Consider the following 27,474-nt stretch of genomic DNA (forward strand, 5'->3'; position numbering starts at 1 on the left):
ATTCATTTCATCATATAAAAGTAGTAGTAAATAAATTTTGAAATAGATTAGCAAAATATTAATGCTTTATCGACATTGAACTTGTTTCCCAATAATGTGGATAAAACAAACTCCCGAAAGTATTGGTAGGAGTAACGAAAAACACAAGAAATCAACTGTAGACAGATATTCAACCTCCTAGGGTGGTGTTTTCAAAAATCAAGTATTTATAGTAAACTACTACAATACAAGTATAATTATAACATTATTTCCAGAATATGAATAATATTTACTTATCTAAAACAATATTGACACAATCCCTTAATTCTTTAATCAATGCATTTGCTTGTGTACAAGATAAAACTGTCTAGGGTCAGAGTTGATAACCTTTTAATAGTGTACCTAATATCATTATTTCAACAAATCTTAAAAAATATATTACCTCCTCAAAGTACCTAGAAATTCAAATGCTTTTTATCAGAATACTGTGTACGAATAGTAAGTTTACAAAATACAAATCTTGCAAAATTGAATACAACCAAATCAATTTTAAATTTACCTGAAGAAGACGAGCAACATTCAGGTGTAAAAATTACTGCTTTTTTGGTGTCTTTTTATTTTTGCACAGTGCACACGTTTTCTAGTACAAACTGATAACTTTCCCGCCAAGTCAAAATTTTCGGGTAACCTCGCATTATACATATGTATTTGTGTTAAATAATTTGCAGGCTGTGATTCTATTGATATTTCTTTTATACATTTTTTATTACTATCAAAGGTATCAAGATGCCTACAGGACGGGCCATAATCCATAACATTGAGTTTAAGACTTTAAATATAGACCCTCCAAAACAGTTGGAAAAAATCAAAATCAAAAATGGGCAAAGTAAGTACCACATAATGAGAATATTGCAGAAATATCTATTTATATATCACTTTAAAATTGTGTAAGAAGGTAAAAGTTCATCTAAGTTTTGTGTAAGAGGATATCTTTTGGAATTACGATGTGAAAATAACACCATTGATAACTTTTGACCTCTGTTCATAGGGGATATATGATGTGTATTGTAAATGATTTCGATCATTTTAGATAAGTTTTCAAAGATGACTGCATCTGCTAAGGCCCAAATTCTTTCGGGGACTGCTATTGCACGGTAAGAATTTTATTTACGTACTTACCATCTGAATTTCTTATTAGAACATGTATGTGATAATAAGCTGCTAATAAAAATACTAATTTTCATTCAGTGAAATACAGGAGCAATTACGAAATGATGTGGCAGAATTACAGAAGAAAATACCGAATTTTCAACCAGGTTTAGCCATTGTCCAAGTAGGTGGTAGAGAAGATTCCAATGTATATATTCGGATGAAAATTAAGGCAGCGTCTGAGATCGGTATAAAGGCTACGCATATCCGGTTACCTAGATCCGTAACTGAGACGGAGGTACTTATTTATACACACGTTTACACGTTTCTGTTAATAGGAAAATTATACCCCGGCACTCTTTGATTTTTTAGCTTTTAAATAAAATTCACAGGCTCAATGACGATCCAGACGTCCATGGAATTATCGTACAGATGCCTTTAGATTCTGAGAATGTCATCGATTCTCATTTGATAACAGACTTGGTCTCTCCTGAAAAGGATGTTGATGGGTAAGTACCAATCTTAGTTACCTTTAAAAAATTGTTTCAGAAACAGTTGAAAAAAAAATTATTATTAATATAAAGTCTTGATCGTAAAGGCCCAATACTAGAGCCGCGTAGAACTCCTAAATGGGTTGAAGAGGAAAAATGATATATTTCCATATTTTTGGTTGGTTTAGATGACATTTTTTCTAGTTTAAATACGATCAATGAAGGAAGGGTAGCCGTTGGAGATCTTTCAAGATTTTTACCCTGCACGCCTAACGGTGTCATAGAATTAATAAAGCGGTCAGGTATTACCTTGGAAGGCGCCCAAGCGGTAGTTTTAGGCAGGAGTAAAATTGTAGGAACACCAGCGGCGGAATTGTTGAAGTGGCATCATGCTACTGTAACGGTTTGCCACTCGAAAACGAAGGACTTGAAGGAACAGGTAAAGTGGAAGATTTTCCGATGTCTTCTTCATGAAATTAAAGAAATAGTGTTTGAATAACATTTCTTGTAGTGCCAGAGGGCTGATATCCTTGTGGTGGCCATCGGCAAGGCTAAACTCGTCAAGGGTAGTTGGGTGAAACCTGGAGCCGTCGTTATAGACTGTGGCATCAATGCCGTTCCAGGTGGGTACTAATTTTTTATCGTTTACGTTCTAAATGAGCCTGTTTGTATGAGATTTTAAAATACCACCACATATTTGACCAGTAAACTCGAAATACAAAGTCTTAATAAGTTAGTAGTTTTTTTACCATTTACCTAAGTAAATATTAAAAAAAAATCATTAGAAGTAGCAAAATATTTAATAAATCCCAAATAATGTGATATTTTGAATAATAAAACAAAAACAAAGAATTACTGCAAAATAACGATAAAAAAATCATAACTCTGAAAATAAATTGAAATCAAGTGCCAGTTGATTAGTAATTCAAATGTTTTAAAACAAAAGTAATTTAAGCAGTGCCATCTTTTGACATCGTAGTTCACGTTTACATTGACAACTAATAAGCCAGATGCCGTTTCATTATCATTGCTGACCGATCTCCCTATCTTATCTGTCCAAAAAATAGTAGGGAAGGGGCAATATTTATATCTGGACACTACATAGCGTATTAGTTCCTATATTCACTTTCACTATATTGTTAATAAAGATACAGTGAGCGAAAGTGCACGAAATAATACCAGCAATATTTAACAAGCGTGAAATTGGTATTGCTGAAATATGGAATCGGACAAACAAAGTGGTTAGTATAATTTTTTATACTAAATATGTTGACAAATATGATTATAATATACAAGTAAATAATTTTTTTAACAGAAAAATTTATTAAATTGCTTTTAGCTAAAACTACTGAAAAACTAATTTGTCTAACTTTAAAATCAACAATGACTGAATAGAATAACATTGTCCTATTTTTATATTGGCTACAAAATGATTTGTTTATACATTTATAATTCTATTCTACTATAGTGGTATTATTGTGCAAATTATATGATTGGAAAATTACACGTAGTTAGTACTGGATGAAGAATGTGGTAAATTGGAGTGGTCAGGACTGTATTGTATATTTTTTTAAATTTCCTTATTTATGTACTTATTGCTTTCTGTAATAAAATGGTAATTTGGAAATATTTCAGATTAAATACAATTAAATACAATTTTCAAACATATCCCCAGAAACATTATGTATTATTCGAAAAGATTTGATATTTAAAATATTTGTAGTCCAATTCTGGATCTCTTTCAACCATGTAGTATCAATTTCACATCTTATACATTATTTAAGTGTAAAATCACCTATTAGTAACACATTTACCTTCCGGGTTATGTGTTTACATTTTTTAATCAATATTGGCAATATTGATAAGAATCAAATTAGTGTTCCCTAAACATGGATTCAAGGAAACAAAATGGTCAGTACTTGCAGTTTTTTTTATTGAATTTCCTATTAATGCTTATAAAAAATAATAAGGACTATTAGAAATTATTGTAAAAATATATAGGGTATCCTGAATTATATGTGGACCAGCTACAATGTAAAAAACAAACTAAATTCAATATTTTTATTAAATGAATGGTGAAAACGCATATATAGAAACTATAACTTCTCTAAAATTGTAAATCCAACGCCTTATACATTTTCAAATGTAAATTTTTGAAGAGTTGTAATAACAATTTTTTTTATTCAAAATCTAACATGATGTACTACAAAATTTTTAACCCAAAGCCTGCTACATTTTTTAATGTGCCAATTTTTGAAAAATTATAGTTTTATTTTTTTAATCATTAGACTAATTTTGCAAAAACAGGTATAAATCTTGTGTGACCTTTTTTGTTGACATTAATTCAGAAAAAATTATATTATTAAAACAGAAAAACATACCAGCAAACTTGCATCTTTATAAAAAATTGTCACGTAAAATTGGCACCAAAAAAAAGTAGCTGGTTTAAAATTTGCAATTTTCAGAAAAATAAAGTTTCCAAATATGTGTTTTTAGGGTTTACTTAATAAAAAATATTAGAATTTCTTTTTTTTTTTCTTATGTTCATGGTCTGTACATCTAAATTGGCACATCCTGTATATTAAATTGTTTTTTATCCCCAATGGAAAAACATTTTTGGATAGCCCTGGTATAAGTAATTATAATAAAAAAAATATTTATATACAGGGTATTTTGAAAATGGCGCCATAAATGCCTCAAAATATTAGACAATTTTTTTCTCGTCATGGGCCTTTCGTCGTTTATATTTGAGATACACTGTTAAAGATGATTTTTTTTTAAATAAAATTTTGGACATATTCTTGCTACAAGGTGTTACACGTTCTGAACTATTTGCTAGATATACAGGGCGGCACAAAAGTATGGAAACCCCTGAATAACTCCTCAGTAGTGCATTTTCTTTAAAAATGATAAATACAAAAGTTTTAGGATTTTTCCCTGGCTATTCAATGACGCTCTTGTATTGTCAAAATACCTTGTATATATTGGTTTTTCTGTTAAATATACTGCGACTCTATTCAAATGGAAACATCTTCATAAAAAATTTGCTTACATCACACATTTGAATTTATTTTCAAACCTACTTTTTACTTTTCTTTTCAAATGTCAAATTTGATAAAAGTTTGAACATTTTATATGTAGATTTAATTTATTTACAATTCCAGACATCGCTTAATTGTTTAAGAACAGAAGTGATAAAAAATCTTTAATGTTAATTTTACAATCAGCAATATTTTTTTGGAAATTTTGAAGGAATTCAATTGAGCGGGTGCAGAATCCAGTGTGTAGCCCGATAATAACAAATTTGCTAATCCATTTTTGTCAAATTTGAAAAAATAAATAAAAAGTAGGTTGATAATTCAAAATAAAATCAAATGTAACACAATGTAATAGGCTTTTTAGCTCCTTCTTAAAAAAACCCAAATTAAATCAGTCAATAAATTTTTGTACAAGGTTGTTTCCATTTGAAATCGACCACACTGTATATAATATTTTTTATGATTTAAATTTATTCAAAACCACCTTGGAGTTTTTTTTTTCTCATTTTATATTATTTGCATTTATTACATAATGATTTGAAAAACGTACATCTAATGTTACACCATTAATTGAAACATCTCAACATTTCTTTAAAAAAATGCTCTAGGTGATTTGATGAATCAAATATTTTGTCGAACTCCGAGTAAATAAAATTACTGTCTTCACGACGTTATTATAGTTTCGATAACCTCTTTTTAATTAACTAATGTATCTAAATATCATGTTACTGAACTTCTATGATAACAGATTTTTAATTATCCAGTCTTATGACTTGGTATCAAAGTTATGTAAAATTTCATTGCAAACAACAAACATGTATCTTAAGGGGAGTAAACAAGTTTTATCACTTTTCAAAACGCTTCTTTGTAAAATTAGTGCCGCTTAAAGTTTATATTTAATTTATTTTTTTTAAGCTACTGATTAAATATTTTTTTTTAGTATCACTATATTTGCAAACAAGAAATAGAATAACTGCATAGTTTTCTAAATATAATTGCCACATTTGTGGATCCTTTTTAGACTCGTCGAAAAAATCAGGACAGGCCTTAGTAGGTGACGTAGACTATGACGAAGTCAGCAAGGTAGCGTCCCACATTACCCCGGTCCCTGGGGGTGTGGGACCAATGACCGTTACTATGCTGATGAAGAATACCGTGCAAAGTGCACAGAAAGCTGCTGACCGCTTACTCAACACTAGCTGGAATTTAAAGCCATTGCCTTTGAAGCTGCAGACACCAGTACCAAGGTACCAGAACACAAATATATAGGGTGTCCAAAATTATATCGTTTGGTTTTCAGTGATATTGCGATCGCTAGAGCGCAAGAACCGAAGGATATTACCCAACTGGCGGAAGAAATAGGAATTTCTCCTTCTGAAATTTCACAGTATGGTAGCAAGAAGGCGAAAGTTTCCTTGTCGATACTGAACAGGCTCAAGGACAAGAAGAACGGGCGATATGTAGTCGTTACAGGGTAAAATAAAGTTTTACAATTCTATTTTAGTTTTACATTGAACTTTTTTTGTTTCCAGAATGACACCAACTCCCTTCGGAGAAGGAAAGAGTACCACTTTGTTAGGATTGGTACAAGCTTTGTCCACGCAACTGAAAAAGAATGCCTTCGCCACAATGCGACAACCTTCGCAAGGCCCTACATTTGGCATTAAAGGTAACAGATTACGATAACCCTGCAACAATTATTTGATTATTAATCGTACAGGTGGCGCCGCTGGCGGTGGTTACTCGCAAGTAATCCCGATGGAAGACGTCAACCTCCACTTGACGGGCGACATCCACGCCGTCACGGCAGCTAATAACCTTTTAGCGGCCCAATTAGACGCAAGGATCTTTCACGAAGCTACCCAAAAGGACCAGGCCCTCTACGATCGTCTGGTGCCTAAAATAAGGGGCGAGAGAAAGTTCTCGAATATCCAGTTGAGGAGACTTAAACGGCTTGGAATCGACAAAACCGATCCCGACAGTTTGACCCCTGAAGAAAGGTCGAAGTTCGCTAGATTGGATATTGATCCTAAAAATGTTGTTTGGAACAGAGGTAAGCCAGTCACATTTAAATTATTGTTTTTTCAGGTTGTTATACTGCTGTCTACTTACATTGTACTTCCATAGCCTTTAACTTATCCTTGTTCTCGGGCTAGGCTTTGTGTGGGTTGACCCGCTATCAGATCCTCTAGGTCCTGAGGTTCCATCCGCACCAGTTTTAGAACAATAAGAACTGAAATTAATATCAGGGCAGGTCTAAGGGCTCTGATAGCAAAATCGCTCCAACAAAGCTTGGCCCGAGAACAACAAACGCAGGTCGAAGATTTCTAGCTAAGGCTATGAAAGCATGGTGCCAAATTATTAAATAAAGCTAACAACACGTGCGCCAACTGTAATTTATGATTACTTAACCACAAGTAGTGATGTCACCAGATGATGACGTATCAGTTGTGTGGTGGGGTATTACCTTCGAATTCTTGACATGCACTGATTTTCATGAAAATTGGTGAATAAGCTCATTTCACCCTCATTTACAAAAGTTACAAAGTTACATATCTATAATGTGTGCTTATTGTTTTTAGGGGGTGAAAACTACCCCTTCTTGCAAAAAACGTAAAAACCACAGATTTAAGTGTTGTGTCAATAGAATAAGCAGTCTTTTGTTTTAAATAATAATTTTTGATTTGTAGCAACATTTCAACCCTTAAAATCCACCCTTTAAAAGGAAAAAAAACAAAAATTATTTTTCGCGGCTCTGAAATGTTTTGGGTGAGCAATATTGAAGAATTGAATATTTTTTACTGTTTATGAAATAATACAAGATTTATTGCAACGTTTCAACCTTTAAAAAACAACCCTTATTCCAGAAAATAAAGCAAAAAATTTTTTTCACATCTTCATAGCATTTATAATGAATGAAAGACTCATCACTGTTTATAATGTTATTGATGATTCATTGCAACGTTTCAACCCTTAAAAACAAACCTTAATGAGGAATTGAAGAATTTTTACCTGGTTCAAAACACTTAACGATACTTTACTAAATCCGAGATTACTTAAAACTCGAAACTTAAATTATGTAATTAGCGAAAGGGAAAATAAAAATTATTTGTGTATTATACAATTATACTTTATTATCAAAAATTTACATATCGTTTAAAGAACCATCACCATTGTCGACTTCCTCTGTTTGGACATGTGCGTGTGTGTGTTTGTGCATATATTACGCCTCGGAAACTATTGGAAATGAAGCCATTTACACGATCCGACAATTTTCACTGAATAATACAATTCGTTTTTTCACGATAACTTTTTTAATTTTTAATATTTTTCATCGCTCCAAAAAGCAATTTTCAGGGAATTGCAAGAGCTACAAATCAACCTTTATATTTGAAGAGTCCTGAACTCTTCGTTTTCGAGATTTTTAGGTTTTAAGGGCTCAAAGAAGGTGGTCCTTATACGCAAATGCAAACTAAAAAACTTAAAATCAGTTAATTTTTGCTCTAAAGAAAAATTTAAAAAGCTTTAATTTTGAACCCCTGAATTTTTCACGTATCTTGTGTTGTTTAGTTTTTGAGTTATTTTGAAAAAAATAGATTTTTTTTTAAAATTAAGAAAATTATTTTTTCATTATTTCAAACTTTTATTTTACATTTAGGCATTCTAAACAAGTCAAACTTGCAAAGCCTATTATTAGTACCTAAATAAAGTCAACTGTACATGGATTACGCTTAGTATCTATTTTTATGGTTCAGCCATAGATTTTATTGTTGATTTTTTCTTCGAAAAAAATGAGATGACCATATTATTTTCATTATAATTCCGCGAGTTTTTGAGCTAAGAAATTTTTTCAAAAAGCATTTTAAAGGTCTTTCCAAGCACTTTAAAAAAGGTTTTATTCATTTTCTTCGAAAAATTAGTTCTTTTGCCATTATTTCACCTTTAGAGAGTGATAACTTGGTTATTATTACATCTACGGTAATCAACAAAAAATAAATCGATTCGTTACTTCAAAAGCTTTATTTTTGCTCTATATGGGTTTTTCGATAAAACGCAAGGTTTTCGAGTTATTTATCAATAATGGTTGAAAAACATGCATTTTTTAGATGAAAAATCAACATTTTCAATCGCAAATAACTCGGAAAATATTAATTTTTGGAAAAAACGTTATAGATCATTTTTTGCTTAGAATTCAACCCTCTATTGATTTTTGCGAATAAAATGGGTGCCCCAGGGTGAAAGCACACATCGCCACTATGTAACTTTTGTTTCTTGAGCAATTCTCTACTTACTGTTAAAATTCCACGTCAATCGGTGCGTGTCAAGAATTTGGACCTAAAAACCGTCATATACTGAACTATACATCCAAAATATTTTTTCAGTCATGGATATCAATGACAGATACCTCCGCGAACTGACAATCGGCGAATCCCCAACGGAAAAAGGTCTGACAAGGAAAGAAGGTTTCACCATCAGCGTAGCCAGCGAGATAATGGCGATTCTGGCTTTAGCCACGGATTTTAAGGATTTCAAGGAACGCTTGGCACAGATGGTGGTGGCTTTTGACAGGAAGGGCAAGCCTGTTACAGCCGACGATTTAGGTGTGACGGGTGCTTTGATGGTACTCCTGAAAGACACGGTAGAACCCACACTTTTACAATCGTTGGAGGGTTCTCCGGTTTTCATACACGCCGGACCTTTCGCCAACATCGCTCACGGTTCTAATTCCATCATAGCGGATAAAATCGCGTTGAAATTGGTGGGAGAAGACGGGATTGTGGTTACCGAGGCCGGATTTTCTTCAGAAGTCGGTAAGATGACACTAAAAATACAGGAGTTCGTAACAAGCCCTGGAATTTTTTGTATTATTTTTTTCAGGCATGGAAAAATTCTTCAACATCAAATGCAGAGCTTCCGGTGACATCCCCAGTGCCGTGTTATTAGTGTCTACGATAAGAGCGCTGAAAATGCATGGTGGAGGACCCACCGTTTCACCCGGATCACCCCTCGCTCCAGAATACACCCAAGAGAATTTAGATTTGCTTCGTAAAGGCATACCAAACGTCCTTAAGCACGTCAGCAACGCGGTCAAATTCGGCGTGCCCGTTGTAGTGGCTATCAACCATAGAGCGTGAGTACTATCACTTTCCCGTGCTTACAAACTTTAAACCATTTGTTTTTGTTTCAGGACGGACACCCAGGCTGAGATAGACCTTCTAAGAAACGCTTGTAAGCAATCGGGTGCCTTTGATGCGGTGGTTTCTAAGCATTGGGCGTTGGGCAGTCTAGGAGCCGTCGATTTGGCCAAAGCCATGTATGCCGCTACCGAACACCCGAGTAACTTCAAGTTCCTGTATCAGCTGAGCTTGCCGTTGAAGGATAAAATCGAAATAATCAGCAAAGAGATGTACGGCGCTGGGGAGATTACTTATTCTGAGGAAGCATTGGAGAAGATTCGTCAGTATGAGGAACAAGTAAGTTCAGATTAAAACTTTTTTTTCTTAAATTCCTTCGTAAAAACAAGCTTTTTTGGAATATTCATTCTCCATTACTGGACAGACTTGAATTGTACATGTTTTTCACAATGTCCCACTGAAATTTAACAATGAAGACACACAAACACACATTACTGACGTTAAACAGGCAAATAAATAACTTTATAAGGTACTGTAATTGAAGTAACGCAATGCAATATGCATAGTCCAAGTAAAAAATTGGAGATTTTTATACTCATTAATGCAGATCAGAAAAAGAACCGGTCCAAAATCAGTTCCTTGTGGAATTCCCGACATATTTTCTTAAATCTCTATTTTAACAAGGTACAATTTTTAGGGTTTTGGTACTTTGCCAGTCTGCATGGCGAAGACACCGTTATCCCTGACCGCGGACCCCACGGTTAAGGGAGCACCAGTTGGTTTCACTTTACCTATTACCAATATGACCATATCCGTCGGAGCCGGATTCGTTATACCGTTAACTGGAGCGGTATGTAACATTCACAAATTAATTCTTTTTGTGTATTGTTTAAATTTTTTTTAGATAACGAAAATGCCCGGATTACCAACAAGACCAGCGATATACGACATCGACTTGAACATCGAAACTGGAGAAATCGAGGGATTGTTTTAAATCGAATTCTAATGAGATTTTATGTTACCAAAAATATTATTTTTGTAGATATGCATAAATCTATGCCAAAGTTATTACGTGAATGGTTTTTAAAGGAAAAATAATTTACTGATATATACGTTTATATACACATAGAAATGTTAAAGGAGTAAATTTATTTTATTTTAGGATTCTGCATTTTTATTTTCAGCGTTTCTCTCGCAAGGGGCCCTTTCTCAAAATATCTTTAAATTTGCGGCTGGGTGGCGTATGGAATTTTAGTCTGCATAAAAACAAGTTTTCTCATCTTATTTATATGAATATTTGATGCATTGTTGCTAAAACTTCTCCGAACTTGGAAATTTATACAGAGTGTAAGAAGTATGACTGCCATAACTTCAGCACGAGATAAAGTAATCATAAATGAACAAAAAAGTTGTATACTAAAGGGGCATAAGATTGACAGTTTTTAAAATACAGCGAGTATTAATATCGGGGAGTTTCATTACAATGTGACAACAGTGCTACACAGCTGATGCACGCCACGTTAGGCTATTGATTATATCCAAAAAAACAGGGTTAAAAGGAACTATGACGTTCAAGCAATTTTATTGCATGAATCGTTCAAAGGGTCATTTTAGATGAAAAAACCGCGGAGTGCTATTAGGTTTGAGGGTTGCTTTCGCTGTACCGCAAGAATAAAATGCTCTCTCAACGGTAATAATAAAGTATTTTATTGAAAACTAAGTTGTATAGAAAAAGACGTGTTGACGGGGTGAGTGTTCGTTGGAGAGTCTCTGTGTGTGGAGTCGGTCGTAGGTATATGAGTACGCATCTGGTCGCTGGCGCCAGCCCGTCGTAGACCCTTCCTGGAATGCGGGTACGTCCGGCGGCGTCCTGCTGGCGCTCTTGATGTAATGCTTAAAAATGGGTCACTTGCGGCATGTGTACCCACAGGTTAGAGGGTGGAAATTAGAGATGAGGGTGAAAATGCACCCCTTTCAGTTTTTTAATTGTAGCTCGAAAGCGAAGCAAAATTTCGGTAAGTTCATAGGAAAAATTATTTAGAGAAATGAATTTCCCATCGCAATGGCTTATTTAAAAAATTTAAAAGAAAAATTTTATGCAAAAAATCGTTAATAAACAATTAAAAAAAAAGCAAAAAATATGATTTTTGATTTTTTTTACTTTTTCGACTAATATTTTTTTTAAGTAGGCAAAGAAAATTGCTGTACAAAAAAGCTAGATGAGATTCCCTTCAAAATGATGCTTTTCAAAAGTTTTTGGACTAATATTGACTGAGTTATAACCAAACTAAATATTTTTTAGAATTTCGTCGTTTTTAACAATGATTATAATTCTTATTATTTTTACAACAAATTGATTCTCTACTCAATAAAAAATTATTTCAAAAGTTTTATTTGCTAATAATAAATAAAGATTTTCACAACTTGAAAGTCAAAAAAGAAAAAAAATCAAAAAATCTTATTTTTTGCTTTTTTAAAATTGTTTATTAACGATTTTTTTATAAAATTTAAATAAGCCATTTCGATGGGAAATTCAATTTTCTACAAAACTTTTCCTATGAATACCAAAATCTTCAATTTCAACCCTCTAATTTAATAGCACCGTTTTTCATTTTTAATGATCCTTCGAACAAGTCATGTGATGAAAATCCTTGAACGTCTTATTTCCTTCCTTTTTTGTAAAAAATGAGAAAACGTATAAGGGTAAACACGACGAAAATTGAAAAATTGGCTAATTGTAAGTTTGTGCGGCTATATATGTCAATTTTCATCGAAAAATACTTTACAACCTCTTATTTTGAAGGAAATTTTATCTTCTTTTTTTTCTATGAAGCAATGTCTATACCCATCTTTACTCAAAAAAAAAACTAGAGGCAAAAAAGTAAAAAAAAACAAAAAATTGAATTTTTTGATTTGTTTTCAAATCGTTTATTAATCTAAAATGTACGATTCATGTAATAAAGTATCTTAAACATCATAATTCCTTTTAAAATCCTATAATCAATAGCCTACGTGTGCGCGCGGCAGACTTGTCCTACGGAAAAAATGTAAACAACTATTATTGTGAAACATTTAGTACATTTCAAGACAATTGTTTTCCAGTTTTGAAATAAATAAAATAAAATGTATCGATTTTGTAGTACAAGGATAGTGTTGTGCTTAAATTTTAACTTGAATTTTAGTAATTATGAACCTCTTAAAACAGGAACTTGACTTTTAATCAAATTATGAATTTGAAAAATATGTAATTCACGGCGTCGAAATAATCATACGTATTAAAAATAATTTAGGGACTTACCAAAAAGCAAAATTCTGTAATTTTTAAACACGCAGTTACAAAACAAACTACAACATATATTCAAAACGTCCACCACCATTTTCGATGCACACACGATACCTTCGAATCCAATTTTCGAGCACTTGCTGGAAAACACCTCAAGAAAAGGAAATAGTGGTTCACAAAAAACACTCCGACATGGTCCAATTCCAGAAACCAACACCAACTGAATTGCGTATTGCTGAACACCATAGTACCTCGTGTTATTCGCCGCGCCGTTGTCACATTGCCCGATATGAATTTTATCGAATTTTAAATTTATTACGTTAATTATTTTTTACAATTAAGCATAAAGGACTTCAAAAAAGTGATAAACATTGTATTTTATGCACGCATTTATGTCAGTATTCCTTAATTAATCGAATTTTTGTACATCAAGTTGCAGATTTTGATAATTTTTTTTCTCGGAAATGGTCGAGTTTAGGACCCACGTCATATAAGGTTTTTTTTTGTTTATTTTAATGTATTCTATCATCTGTTGAAATTAAGGCAGTTAAACTTCTAACACCCTGTATAGTCCGTACAATATTTGTTGAGACAGAATTCCAAGAAAAGGATAAGCCAATAAAGTTCTGTTATCGGAACTACTGTAACAATTTACCGCGGCGTGCCTTGAAATTTTCTGCCAGTCTTTCTACCTCGGGTGACGAATGTGGTAAATTCCAAGACAGTGACGCAAGGGTCTTCTTGAAACTCTACCTCAACAAATATCGTACGGACTATACATATTTTATAAATTTTTGTTTTTTAAAGAACGTTTATAATGCAATTGCATTTTAAAATCAAATTGTTCATCATTTAAAAAGATAAGTCTTGACGTTTTTTAACTAAAAAAAATCTGGGGGAAAAATTGCAAACTGGCAGCACTAAGTAGTCATGCTCATGTGTATGGGAATTGATTTCCAGATTTGTGAAATTTTATGATGAAAAGGCGCAATTATAATTAACATTAGTGTTCGTTATCCTCCAACGAGTGATAATAAAAATCTTTAATTTCAGTAACCTGTAATATCGCATAAAAAAATAGAAATGTCATTAACTTTCAATAAAGAACAAGAATGGGTCAAATATCGTTCCTTGTGGAACCTCTAATAGTATTTTTCTGTAGTCCAAGTAACAAAATGGTTAAACGTTGAAAGTTATTACCAGAACTAATAAAACGCAAAATGTCTTGGAAATACTAGTTTTCCCACATTTTATTGAATAAACAAATATACCTGAAACATCTACTTAACTTTCACTGCCGCTCGGAGCTTGGCCGACCTACTCCTCGGATTGTTCTCCACCTCCTCGTATTTCGGAACAATCACATGCTTATGCAGAAGCTTCCAATTCGGATCCATCAGGTCTTCGATCAGTTCCTCATTCCCGACGTTCATATGACTGCTGTACTTCAAAGGTAAGGGATTGGCCGTGTTCTCTATCAGATTCCCAGACAAATGCCTCTTTACTATCGTATCCTCTAACGATTGGAAAGTTATCGTAACAATCCTTCCGCCGATTTTAAGATAACGATGGGCGAGGATCAGTCCGTAATTGATTTCGTTCAGTTCGTTGTTGACGAATATCCTCAGAGCTTGGAAGGTTTTGGTGGCCACGTGGGTGCGCCTTTGCAGTTTATCGAAACGGAAGTCTTCCGTACACACCGATTCTACTAAGTCGGCTAATTCTTCTGTCGTTGTAAGTTTTTTGAATAAGTACCTGGCGTCGATTATGGCTCTGGCAATTTTTCTTGCTTGTTTTTCTTCTCCGTAATACTTTATTATTTTGTATATGTCTTCTTCGCTCGCTTTAGCTAATACATCGCTGGCAGTCGGAGAATCTAATAACAAGAGGATTTTTTTTGATAAGTAAAAAAGTTAGGTTAGGTCGGGTTGTTTTTCTTTATAGCCATAGCATAAAACTAATTTCTGTTTTAAAACAATTATTTATGCTGATTTATGAAATATATATAATAAAAAATAAATAAAACTTACTACTCTGACATATTTGAAATATTTTTAAAAATTATTTAATTTTTAACAGAATTATTAGTATTCTTCAAAGCACTATGTTTAGTTTGTGAATCTGTGTCAATGACTTCTGATATTTTAAACAAACTACATAATATCAATCCACCTGATGTGATATGACAATGGGACACTAGTAATAATAAATTTATATATTTGACAAAATACTGTTTTAGCAAAAATCCTCCAGTAGTTAAATATTTCCTAAGAACACTAATTTTGTATTAACATACCCGGACATCTATTTCCATCCATTCGCATATCCAAAGGACCATTTTTGGAAACGGAAAACCCCCTCTCGGCTTCATCGAACTGCATAGAAGAGCATCCGAAGTCAAAAATAATACTGTCGATTGAATTCTGCTTAACACTTTCCGCTTTGAGTAAGTTTGGTAGTTCAGAGAAACATCCCAGTAGTGGTGTCACCTGATGTGGATACTCTTCAGACAACTTCTGCGCATACTGAAAAGCTGTTGGATCTCTATCTAATGCAAGCAGTTTTATGTTTGGTGCGGATTCTAATATTCTTCTACTATGACCCCCTGCACCAAATGTCATGTCTAAAATGACTTGATCTTTTTCAGGTTTTAGATAATGTAAAGCTTCTTCGGCCAGTACAGCGATATGTGCCGGTTTGTGCTCAGCACATTTCTCAGCGACTGTACTTAATTTTCTTAAAAAGCTAAATCTAAGAGTGCCTTTCATTGTTCCAATCATTACTCTGTATCTTTCTTCAAGGAAAACAATTTTTTCAAGAAAGACCGCTCTTCTTTCTTTAGTTCTTCTAAGAATTCGTTCGACAAAACTTCGTGGCACTGTTCACCGGTGAGACCGGTAGCCGAGGATGACAACAATCGTCTGTATTTATTTTTGTTTTCGTTAGAAACTAATTTGTGTATGGCAAGGTACTGTCTGTCCCAGTATTTGTAATTCGTTTCAAATTTGTTTTCCTTGTACGCTGTATTTATGTAATTTCTCAAAAATTCGCCTAGGTCCCTGAAATTATATTGTAAGGTTTAAATTCTTCATAATTATCACCTCTTACCTTCCACCGACTTTACTTTTATCTATGGGCCACTTTTCTAATAATTGCAAGATACGTTTATAATTTCCAGCTGCGGCTGCCATAACGAAAACAGATTTTTAGTGCATTTTCAATTTTCACTATTTTCAGTGTCAGTAATTTTTCAGCATTCTCTGAAAATTTCATAATCGATCGATCAGTGCTACCAACAGTGTCAAAGTGAAACAAATAAGTCACTAATGAATACCCAATACTAGGCAAGTTCGGTATTAACGTCTAGACGCTCCAGATGTGTTTTGTTCTTTTCTAATTGTATGAGATGAAAAGACAAAGAGATACATCTAGAGCATCTAGATGTTAATACCGAACTTGCCTACAATAACCCAATCATATGTAATTTTTTGTCTTGTGTTCTCATAAAAGGATTTTTTTTAAGAAAATTACAAACAAACCGTAATAAAATGCAACGATGACAATGACTTTTTTATTTTTACCGCGATTAGAAAGGACTAGATGAAAAGTTCTTAAATAATGACATTTCTTATAGCAGACAACTGACAATTGACATCTACATTTTAACTTTAACACAGAATACAGAATGCATGCTCACTTTCAGGTGACAGCATATGAATAGGTGTTCAGCCCCTTGAAAAAAAAGTACTTGGGAACCGGAGGATTTCCTAGTCCTCCCTTAAAATATGTCAAAAATGTTGTCATTAGCCACAAGGACCATACCCCGTTCTGTAATTAGAACATTAACTAATTATTTGGAAAGAAGCATATCAGAGGTAAGTTAAATAAGCTGAAAATAGACCTTGTTAGTGCAGCTCCATTTAATTAAATTATGTAATATCATTTATTACAAGAATAATTAATTTTTCCCGGTGAAACGTGCGCGTGCAGTATGGGTTATATAATCACTAATTAACATTTTCAGGTACCTTCGAAGCGAAGGATAGTTTGTCAAGGGGCTGGCGTAGTATGTAAATATAGTGTAAAAGTAAATAATGGAGTTTTATCAAGGTAATTTTTTTTTAAATGTATTTTGTTTGTAAATACTTATTTAATATTTTTTTTAGAGCTCAGAAAACTGTTACATGTCAAAGTGATAGGTATTTCAGGACATCAGGGGCTCTTCTTGACAGTCAGGTCGTAAAATGTCCACCTTTTCCAGAGTCTGTCTCTGAAGGTGATGTAAGGTATGCGAAATTTGGCAAAATTTATTATAAATTTAACAGTACCAGGTCACATCCTGCGCCGCTTGTATACATATCGTTATATGAGATAATCACAGATTCGAAAAGGCCTATTTTATTGGGAACAGATAATTAAAAACATGTTTTGATTGTTGTTTAATGTACTACTTGTGTAAGCATTAGAAAAACTAATTTTTATTTATATAAATATTTGACGTAGATATGTTTTATCTGTAATGAACACTTGTGACTATTTATACTGCTGCAAATTTCGCCCGTGTGATAAATAACATGCAAATATGCTTGTTATTAACGGATGAAACCTATTTTCTGAGATAATTATGATCTGTTTACTTAAACGTTTAAATCTAATTTTCAAATTTTTTTTATTAATCATGATTTAATATTATTAGCTGTCTAACATTAATAGGCATTCAGTAACAAATACACATATAGAAAGTTTAACTGTTAACATGTTAGGCTTGAAAAAAAAGTTGGCGACCACGTCGGACTCGATGAAGTGGTAATGGAAATCGAGACGGACAAAACGGCAATGCCAGTGCATTCGCCAGGTGCCGGCATCATCGAGGAAATTCTAGTCAAGGATGGTGACACCGTCAAGGCGGGTCAGCCACTGTTCAAGTTGAATGTTACCGGCAAGGCTCCTCCTGAGGCTGCTCCTAAGGCAGCACCACCCCCGGCTGCTCCCAAGGTTGAGGCCACCCCACCTTCAAAGCCTGGTGAGTTAATATTTGCTAAAAATTAGCATCTTTTTTTAATGTGTTCTTAATCGTTAAAATTTCTTTGTTGGTAATTAATATAACAGTAGTTTAAACTAGGTATTAAATTTTTAACAGTGAAAGTGCTGTAAATTATTATTGCCCAAACTAGCGCAAAGCGATTGTGTAATATTTGAAATCTAGGCCATGTAGAATTAACGAAATACGGATTAGAACTACAAGATATAGCAAATAATATACTTAATACATGGTTAAATTTAATAATGTACAATTGTTACGTTATTTTTGGTAATATGGTCGTTTCCATACATTATAGAGTGTCCTAGAAATAAATGTGAAAATTTTTACCAATTTATCAAAGGCTATAACTTTCGGCTCATGAAAAAAATTAAAAGGTCATGATTTTTTGAGTTTAAAAACTTCATAATCATGATTAAAATGGATAAAAAATTTTTTTTGAGGTTTTCTTACATTTTTACCGCAAATAACATTTAAATTGATGAAAAAAAATTTATTTTTTGTTTTATTGGAAAACCTTCCGAACATTGAAGAAAACAAAATCCAATTGTTTCCAGCACGATTCGGCTTTTTCGTCCTATGCTTCTGTTCATCAGCTTTTAATTAAAATAAAACGAAAGTTGACGACCCAAACCAGATTTTGACTCCGATTCATACTGTTTTTTGAGATAATTTCTAATTAATTTTTGTGCAGTCTGTAATCACTTAAAAAACTGTTTTTTTTCAAAATATCCTTTTTCTTCTCTGAAAAAAAATTTCAATTTTATTTTTTTTTTTCATCAATTTATACATTATTTGCGGTAAAAATTTTCATCATGATTATGAACTGTTTATGCTCAAAAAACATGACCCTTCAATTTTTTTGAAAGGTTTGACTGTTTGAAACAGAAATGGGTCGCTACCTAGATCGAGATGAAACTTCACAGAGTTCTTCTGGGTATATCGAACTGTAAAAGTCATGCTTAACATTAATCATTTCCTGAATATTTCTAATTTAGCAGTAAATTTTTTAAAAAACCATAATTTACCCTTTTTTTCCTGTTTTTTAAAATTCGTGTAAAAGATAAAATAAAAAATTTTTTTCTGAAAAGTTACGACAGCATGTTATAGGAAACTTATTCCAGTTTTCGAAACTGCCCTTCAATTTTCTGTATGACCATTTGTCGCCGAGATATCGATGATTGAAGACAAAAGGATCCTTTTCTATTAAAAGTCCGATATTTCGATGGAAAAAGGTCATATCGAAATTTAAAAAAAGGAAATTGAAGCTGAATAAACAAGCTATCTGGTCCATGCAATGGCTTAGCTGAAAAAAATGTTTCCAAGTCCATGGACTCGGAAAAAAAAAGAAAATGTGCAAATTTTTTTTGTCGCTCTATGTTTTAGAATTGCACGATAACTGTCGCACCTAAATAATTTCGGCCGAAAGATCTAAAAACTAGAATCTTAGAGCTTCAAAACGCTTTTTTTAATTCCCAATACGACCATTTTTCACCTAAATACAGTCTGTCAAAAATCACTAAAAATTTCGGAAATTCTTTTGATCCTTTAATTTTTTGCATTAGTTTATAACACGACTTTTTTTGTAATTTAAAATTTCTCTTAACCTCGTACAAATGATAACTAATTAGTGCTAGTGTTCTGCATACGTTAAGTAAACAGATATTTTTTTAATTCACAAGCTCAGAAGCGTTAATTTAATGTCTTCAAAATACCTGACAAAAATGTGAGTTCCAAAAAAATTTATTAAACAGAAGTTGTTGCTTTTGATATGTAAATTGCGGTTGAAATTATGGCAATTATTTTTGGGGCACCTTGTATATAAAAGTAACTAAAACACTTGAAGTTTAGTTGTATATGCTATGTCACAAATTATAAAAAGTTTCAGTCCGGAAAATTTGCGTTTTTGAGAGATGTGCAAAATTAATTAAATTATGTGGTTTGTTACACGTTGTGGGAAGCCACGTAAATAACACATTATTTTGTTCACAGATAATGTGATTAAATATTATTTTTGTTTCAGAACTGATTTTTTTTTTAACACGTTTAGTAGTAATTACCTAGACAAGGTCTAACGTTAATGTATTATTATGGACATGCTTTTGTGAACAGTAAAAATTAAAGTTTTATGCTGATTGCCATTGTATGTTGAATGAAATCGCTTTATTCGTTTTGTTGTAATTAAAAAAATTTTTTTTTTTTTCATATTTGTAACCTGGATCTTAATTAACCATTAAAGTTTCGTCTAGTGTTTTAGTTACATTCTGACCTTGTATAGGCTGTTACAAATTCGCTTCTCACTACAGGGATCTCGGAAACGGTAAGAGATACGAACGAGTTTAAATGGGGGCGAAATATTTGAAAAAGAAGACGAAATTTTGGAAATCAGTTTTTTTTTTCATTCCACTTTTTGCTCTCTATCGAATCAATTTCCATATGTAACGTTTTGTTTTTCCAGGACCTTCATCAACTTAATTTTATTACATTTTTTGCGAGTCTTCATGACCCCCAATACTGTACTACTTCAGCCCGAACCAGATTCAGACGTTTTGTCGCTATAAATTCATCTTCAATGTATTTGTTCCAAATTTATCTAAATTTTTTTATTAGATTTCTATGTTTATTGAATTATCGAAATCCATCAAGTTATGTAAACTGAAATGAAACAAAAACGGATTTCCAAAATTTCGTTTTTTTTTTCAAATATCTCAAAAACTAATCACGTTAGACTTGATTTTTTAGAGACATAATGTTGGTCCTCTGATTACGCAACTTTGCCCCTATTTAAGCTAGTTCGTATCTCTTACCGTTTCCGAGATCCCTGTGGTGAGAAGCGAATTTGTAACAGCCTGTATACATGAAATAACTTATATAAAGTCAATAAATGGCATGTCCATATAACATTTTCGATGGCGGCTTAGCATTATTTTTCAATTGGGCGAAAAATGGCAGAAAATTTTACGAAATAGGCAGATATTTAATAATTTTAAGGGGGCAAATTGGATTTTACAAAATATCTTCGGTAAATTTTTAAGGCAATAAATTGTAAAATATTAAATATTTTCAACTGTATCATTACAATAACGTTCATTGTAGGTATTTTAATGTTATTTCGTTTCTTCTTTTTGATTTTTTTGACTTTTGTATATTGGTTTTAAAAGATTAAGAGATGAGAAGGCCAAAAATAACAAAAATGATGAAATACGTGTTAAATATTTTATTATGAAAATATTTTGAAACAAGTAAATATAAATTATACAGGCTGTTTACTATAAGAGGGCCACTCCTATGTATGTCGCTTAATACACGATGCACGTCAAAAATCTTTGTGTTTTTTGTTGCATTTTTTGAGGCCTTGATGCTCGTAAAAACAAATTTGAGATCCATGGCCAACTTTGTGAGTAATCATAAAAAACCGGAAAAGTACCGAAAGTCGGGAACTTTTTTATTTTAAGAGATAGAGAAAACTTATTTTAATACAATTTCATGACAAAATTGATACCTTTCACCTAGTGTAAACAGATTTTTGAGGTATCATACGTCCTCTACGCGGTGCAAAAAAAAATTGTTATCAAAGCGGGCTGCGGCTACAAAAAATTGTTTTGTTTTTGCCTCCTTCATGCGATATGCTACATGTTACCTTTATCTTTTACATTTATTACATGTTTTACAATTTTGGTATAAACAAATGTAAACATTGAAAGGTTATTGATGTACATTGTGTATTAAGCGAGAGACATAGGAGTGGCCCTCTTATAGTAGACACCCTGTATATAAAAAAAAGGAAATGACCCTGCGTTTGAAATTTATATTGATCGATTGGATAAGTATAACCCAGTTCCATGTAACCATCTTTTTTAATTAATCCTTTGAGTCGTAGGTGTCGTTAGACCTGTACCTCCTTCTGCAAGACCACCCGTCCCACCCTCTAGATCCCCTAAACCAGGTGAAACATGCAAATATTATTAGTAATAATATTCTACAACTTGTGGAAGCAAGAGATATATCGGTTTACACAAATATAAAAACAGGACTGAGAAAAAATTGTGTTCACTATTTTTTTTTTGAGTAATACCGTCCTTTTTGTAAAATTATCTCAAAAAATCAAACTTTTATTACCGTTTTGTTGGAAAAACGAAAAATATGTTATTACGAGTGTTTTTTAGCCGCAGCGGCACCACCACCACCCCCACCTCCACCACCAAAACCGGCGGCGCCCCCCACAGGAGCTCCCCCACCACCCAAACCTCCACTCACTTCGATACCCGTGGCGGCGATCCGTCACGCTCAATCCCTGGAAGCAGCCGTCGTCAAGTTACCACCGCAGGATCCCACGAAGGAAATCACCGGCACCCGCACCGAGCAGAGGGTGAAAATGAACAGGATGAGGCTGAAGATCGCGTCGCGGTTGAAGGAGGCCCAGAACACTAACGCCATGTTGACCACCTTCAACGAAATCGATATGTCGTAAGTAGTTGTCGTAATAAAAATTTAGATAACGAGCAAAATGAAATATTAAAAACTAATTTTTGTTGTACCTACCAGGAGTATTATGGATTTCCGTAAACAGAACCTGGAGGCCTTTCAGAAAAAGTACGGGCTGAAGCTTAGTTTCATGTCCGCTTTTTTGAAGGCCTCGGCTTACGCCCTACAAGACCAACCAGTCGTGAACGCTGTCATAGACGGCGGCGACATCGTCTACAGGGACTTCGTGGATATTTCTGTGGCTGTGGCAACGCCTAAGGGTCTGGTGGTACCGGTGATCCGTAACGTCGAAAGGATGAATTTCGCCGATATCGAGCAGGCCATGGCCGTTTTGGCCGATAAGGCGAGGAAAGGTACAGTGTTTCTTTTGTTTTTTTTTTTATAATCGTCAATGTAGCTGTCAAATTAAAGTAATATCGATGGAATCAGGTGACAAATTAAATTTTTTCTGTAGGTCAGATAGCGATCGAGGACATGGATGGCGGTACTTTCACGATCAGTAACGGTGGAGTGTTTGGTTCGCTTTTAGGCACGCCGATTATTAATCCCCCACAGTCGGCCATCTTGGGAATGCACGGCATCTTCGAGAGGCCCATAGCGTTAAAGGGACAGGTAAAAGCACAAAATATTTTTGTTACATTTAATTGCTTTGAAAATAGAACACACTTTGCAATTTTTTGCAAAAAAAAATTAAGAATATTGAACTTACAGACATTCTATGTAAGTTTTCAGACGTTTCTCATGAAATTTTTTGAGTGGGACAAATTGATTAGAATTTCATCAAACTTTGACATTATTTTATAAATATTTTGAGCTACATTTACAAATTTTTTCAAGTCATTTGTGTTGAAAAGGCCGAAGTTACGGCCACCAAAGGTGGTCGTTCGAGTTGGTTCACGGGAAATGTGGAGGTCGCAATTTTGATGTGAAAGTAAAATGGTTATTTTCCTGCATTATGAACATGTTTTTTAAGAATATGAACCTCATTGCGAGTAAAAATTGTGAAAATTGAAGTTTTGACAAGTGTGTGAAAAAAAATTAATTGATTTTCAATTTTTGTTTTTTTTTTACTTATTTAGAATAAAAAACAACCTTCATATTATGATATCCCAAATGTTGGTTTATGTTCTTCGTAATTTCATAAAGAAACACACTTTGAGGTTGCATAACGATCGGTTCATAGCTATTGGAGCAAAAAATGTCGTTACGAGGAAAATGTGTTTGAAAATGTTCGCAAAGTAGAAATTTGGTTCGGTTTTAGGTTTATAAAATCGGAACGAATCGGAATTTCGTTTTGAAATTTTGGCAACATGTTCTTGAATAGTTATACTAACAATTTATGCAATAAAAAAAAACATTTTTTTTAACCTCCTAATGTGGTTCCCTCTATTTATATAACTGCAAAACGTTAAAAATTGGTATTACATAATCTTGTTTCAAGGAATCTATACATTTTTCATCGACGTTTTTCAAATTTTGCATAAAATTTCGGAAATATTTAATGCGAAATTTTCACAAATTTCCTAAATTTTTCAATCTATCGAAAAATGGAAAAAATGCAAATTTGAAAAAAACGACAGGCATTTAAAGACAAATCGAATTTTCATGGGAAATTTCTGCAGAATTTGTATAAAAAAATAATTTTCCAAAATCAATTTCCATCATAGAGAACGTAATAATGTTATCAATACTTCTACCAATAGGCCATTATAGCTTTTTTTCGGGAAAAAGATACTATTAGAAGTTTTTTTGCGGAATATTGTTCGGAAACGTGTTATAAATAAAATATCAAAAAATCAACTCGAGACTAGTTGGGAAACTTTGTCAAAACAATGGTCAAAGTTATGGAAAAGTGATTTTTTGACTCGCGTAAAAAAACTTATTCATAGAGAAAATTTTTTCATACAAAAAAGGTAGGTATTAAATAAATCTGTAAAATAAGACAAGTCCGATTAAATTCCGATAATTTGTTTATGCGCAAGAGCTCAAAAATGGTCGAAAATAGTCGTTTTTTTCAATTGTTAATAATAATTAATGCAATTTTCATTGCAGGCACGTGTAATTCAGGATTTTTGAGGCTTTTTACACCCTTAATAAGAGGTAAAAATTTCAACCCGAAAGCTTCATTGGTTTGGCATTGGTGGAATTTGTTATCCAAGAAGATGCTATTTTCAATTCATTTTTCCCAAGCTCAAAGGCGTTGTAGAGTTTCGATCATTAGTTGTTTTTGTACCTAAATAGTTGTATTGACATGCATTTACTGAGAATTTAATTTTTCAAATTTAATTAGTTCAAAAATGACTGAAAAAATGTTAAATATTTATTAAATTGTTATGATAGGTAATTATAATAAAACGAAATAGTAACGTCTATAGTTTAGTTAGTACTATTTGCCTTCGAATTAAAAAAAAAAATCGTTCTAAGTTGATTAGAAGCTGAGACAATTTTTTTTTTATTTAATCGCATTGTCCTTAATTATTAAAAGCTGAAATTTGGAGAGAGTATACATTAAAAGCTATATTTTCATGTCCTACATTAATATTAAGGTGAATTCAACTACATATTTAATTGCAAAAAAGCGAAAGAGTGGGAAGAGCGAGGCTAAATAAAAAATTAAATCTCAGGTTGAAATAATGTTAATACCATAGCTTCAATGCTCATGAATTTTCGCGCTACCACAAATTAAAAAAGAATCATCTCGATAGGTTCATTATTAACCGAGATATGGCAAATTTTTCCAGCTCCATCGATTTGAAGCCTCTCGATCATTTTCCGACCGAGTAATAGAATGCATCTCCGCTATCTTCTTTTTTGCAATTAAATAGTTGAATTCACTTTAATGTTAATGTAGGACATGAAAATATAGCTCTTAATGTATACTCTGGCCAAATTTCGGCTCTTAATATTAATAATTAAGGTCACTGCTATTAAATAAATAAAAAAAATCTCAGCTTCTAATCAACTTAGAATGCTTTTTTTTAAATTCAAAGAAAAATAGTACTAACTAAACGATAGAGGTTACTATTTCATTTTAAAATAATTACCTATCTTAATAACTTAATAAATATTAACATTTTTTCAGTTTTTTAAACAAATTAAATTTGAATAATTAAATTCTCAGTAAATGCATATGTTAATACAACTATTTAGGTACAAAAACAACTAATGATCGAAACTATACAACACCTTTGAGCTTGGGAAAAATGAATTGAAAATAGCATCTTCTCAGATAACAAATTCCGCCAACGCCAAACCAATGAAGCTTTCGGGTTGAAATTTTTACCACTTATTAAGGGTGTAAAAAGCCTAACAAATCCTGAATTACAAGTGTCTACGATGAAAATTGCATTAGTTATTAGTTATTACTTATTAGCAATGAAAAAAACGGACATTTTTGACCATTTTTGAGCTCTTGCGCATAAACAAATTATCGGAATTTAATCGGACTTGTCTCATGCTTATTTAATACCTACCTCTTTTGTATAAACTTTTTTTTGCTATGAATAATAGTTTTTTTACGCGATAACTTTGACCATTGTTTAAACAAAGTTTCCCAACTAGCCTCGAGTAAATTTTTTGATATTTTGTTTATAACACATTTCCGAACAATATTCCGCAGAGAAACTTCTAATAGTATTTTTTTCCCGAAACGGGCTGTTTTAAGTCTATAATGACTGGACTACAAGGGGGAACTCAATCGGTTCAATAGTTTTTATGCAATTGTGTACACCAGCTTCAGAAATGTCGTTTTGAGAAAAACGGTAAATCCCCCTTCCTAGTCTATCCTTTGCAGACGGAGTCGTTCGACAAATGAGCGTTGCTGTGGACGGAAAGGCAACTATAAACTGTAAACAAACTTGTGCGGCTATTTCCCCAAACTTTCAGAATATATTCCTCACATACAGTTCTATCGTTTGTGAATATAAAAAAATCGATTTTCTGACCGTTGTAATTATATATGTCCCCTCAAGCAGCACGTGATTCTTTTGTTTATATTTTAAACTCAAGTTACGCCATTTGAAAAAAAAATATATCGAACCGTATAAAAACTAAAACACTGAACGGTGCTACAATCTTAAATGCACACTCTGTATATCTATATTTTCAGGTTGTGATTCGACCGATGATGTACGTAGCCCTGACTTACGACCACCGGCTTGTTGACGGTCGCGAAGCCGTAATGTTCCTAAGGAAGATCAAGCAAGCGGTGGAAGACCCCCGCGCCATATTAGCGGGTCTGTAACCGCCCGATGGGTCCGTAAAAGACAAACCGTTACACGTCACCTAAAAAAAAAAATCTGTCGTTCTTTTAAAGAATAGGAGAGGTACCATTCAGTTTTGTAGAAAGAAAATCGCTGATTTTTGCGAGTCTCGGACACTTCATGCACTTCGCTCCTCAGTTGCGGAAAGTGTAAATTAAGTAATATATATTGTAAAGTATTGTGTATTTAAAATTTTTCTCAACTGGGTGTATTTTAAATATATTTTTTTTCAAATGTCGCTTTTAAACTGTTCACTTTATATGGAGTTTATTTAAAATAAAAACATGGTTTTTCATGTTTCGATATTACAGTGTAGGTGTAGCCTACATGTGGATTATTGTATTATTTATTGTTAAATATAAAGTTTTAGAGAATTATCGTTGTATGTTTCAAACAGTCGGATGGTATTTGGGCGAAAAGATACTTTTTGTCGCTCCAGATGATTCTTACTTTGTTAATGAAATCATACTCAGAAAACTGTGTGTGGTGATGTAGTGTTTTGCTTTATAAAAAGTGGTGTTTTATTTATTTCAATGGAGTATCCTGTTTAGTATATAAGGTAAGTAAAAAAATTCAAACATTTTTTACGTGTGATATACAGGGTGTTTCGA

The 27,474-nt window shown here is 32.9% G+C and overlaps 4 protein-coding genes across 4 annotated transcripts; 2 read left to right on the forward strand and 2 right to left on the reverse strand.

The window, feature by feature from the left end:
• The first annotated feature begins 750 nt into the window (after positions 1 to 750).
• Positions 751 to 10,956, forward strand: LOC108909972 (C-1-tetrahydrofolate synthase, cytoplasmic). The gene is made up of 15 exons (XM_018714453.1): positions 751 to 865; positions 1,070 to 1,133; positions 1,228 to 1,426; positions 1,501 to 1,637; positions 1,824 to 2,058; positions 2,131 to 2,242; positions 5,679 to 5,904; positions 5,958 to 6,131; positions 6,190 to 6,326; positions 6,378 to 6,710; positions 9,040 to 9,468; positions 9,536 to 9,788; positions 9,846 to 10,131; positions 10,490 to 10,642; positions 10,697 to 10,956. The coding sequence occupies exons 1-15, from the start codon at positions 766 to 768 to the stop codon at positions 10,784 to 10,786; spliced, it is 2,928 nt and encodes a 975-aa protein (XP_018569969.1). The 5' UTR covers positions 751 to 765; the 3' UTR covers positions 10,787 to 10,956.
• A 3,340-nt stretch (positions 10,957 to 14,296) lies between these two features.
• Positions 14,297 to 16,336, reverse strand: LOC108909974 (probable methyltransferase-like protein 15 homolog). The gene is made up of 3 exons (XM_018714456.1): positions 16,184 to 16,336; positions 15,372 to 16,134; positions 14,297 to 14,951 (listed from the first exon to the last, which is right to left on the reverse strand). The coding sequence occupies exons 2-3, from the start codon at positions 15,853 to 15,855 to the stop codon at positions 14,356 to 14,358; spliced, it is 1,080 nt and encodes a 359-aa protein (XP_018569972.1). The 5' UTR covers positions 15,856 to 16,134; positions 16,184 to 16,336; the 3' UTR covers positions 14,297 to 14,355.
• LOC111691301 (ubiquinol-cytochrome-c reductase complex assembly factor 2-like) lies at positions 15,855 to 16,266 on the reverse strand. The gene is made up of 2 exons (XM_023454786.1): positions 16,184 to 16,266; positions 15,855 to 16,134 (listed from the first exon to the last, which is right to left on the reverse strand). Exons 1-2 carry the CDS (start codon positions 16,264 to 16,266, stop codon positions 15,855 to 15,857), a joined length of 363 nt encoding a protein of 120 aa, XP_023310554.1.
• Positions 16,337 to 16,722: 386 nt separating the features above from the next.
• On the forward strand, positions 16,723 to 27,237 carry LOC108909973 (dihydrolipoyllysine-residue succinyltransferase component of 2-oxoglutarate dehydrogenase complex, mitochondrial). Its single transcript, XM_018714455.1, has 8 exons — positions 16,723 to 16,950; positions 17,100 to 17,185; positions 17,242 to 17,361; positions 17,839 to 18,098; positions 22,283 to 22,583; positions 22,662 to 22,954; positions 23,056 to 23,213; positions 26,710 to 27,237. Exons 1-8 carry the CDS (start codon positions 16,861 to 16,863, stop codon positions 26,842 to 26,844), a joined length of 1,443 nt encoding a protein of 480 aa, XP_018569971.1. The 5' UTR covers positions 16,723 to 16,860; the 3' UTR covers positions 26,845 to 27,237.
• Positions 27,238 to 27,474: the final 237 nt, after the last annotated feature.

The sequence above is a fragment of the Anoplophora glabripennis genome, unplaced genomic scaffold (assembly GCF_000390285.2).
Source record: "Anoplophora glabripennis isolate ALB-LARVAE unplaced genomic scaffold, Agla_2.0 scaffold406, whole genome shotgun sequence".
NCBI classification, from domain to species: domain Eukaryota; kingdom Metazoa; phylum Arthropoda; class Insecta; order Coleoptera; family Cerambycidae; genus Anoplophora; species Anoplophora glabripennis.

Bases quoted from the DNA above. Each gene is read 5' to 3' on its own strand.
- LOC108909972 (XM_018714453.1), top strand. From the start codon at position 766: ATGCCTACAGGACGGGCCATAATCCATAACATTGAGTTTAAGACTTTA. The intron at 2,059-2,130 runs GTAAAGTGGAAG...CATTTCTTGTAG, and splicing joins CGAAGGACTTGAAGGAACAG to TGCCAGAGGGCTGATATCCT. The intron at 5,905-5,957 runs GTACCAGAACAC...TTTGGTTTTCAG, and splicing joins CTGCAGACACCAGTACCAAG to TGATATTGCGATCGCTAGAG.
- LOC108909974 (XM_018714456.1), bottom strand. From the start codon at position 15,855: ATGATTGGAACAATGAAAGGCACTCTTAGATTTAGCTTTTTAAGAAAA. The intron at 14,952-15,371 runs GTATGTTAATAC...TCTTGTTATTAG, and splicing joins GGATGGAAATAGATGTCCGG to ATTCTCCGACTGCCAGCGAT.
- LOC111691301 (XM_023454786.1), bottom strand. From the start codon at position 16,266: ATGGCAGCCGCAGCTGGAAATTATAAACGTATCTTGCAATTATTAGAA. The intron at 16,135-16,183 runs GTAAGAGGTGAT...ATATAATTTCAG, and splicing joins AAAAGTAAAGTCGGTGGAAG to GGACCTAGGCGAATTTTTGA.
- LOC108909973 (XM_018714455.1), top strand. From the start codon at position 16,861: ATGTCAAAAATGTTGTCATTAGCCACAAGGACCATACCCCGTTCTGTA. The intron at 17,362-17,838 runs GTATGCGAAATT...TTAACATGTTAG, and splicing joins GTCTCTGAAGGTGATGTAAG to GCTTGAAAAAAAAGTTGGCG. The intron at 22,955-23,055 runs GTACAGTGTTTC...TTTTTTCTGTAG, and splicing joins GGCCGATAAGGCGAGGAAAG to GTCAGATAGCGATCGAGGAC.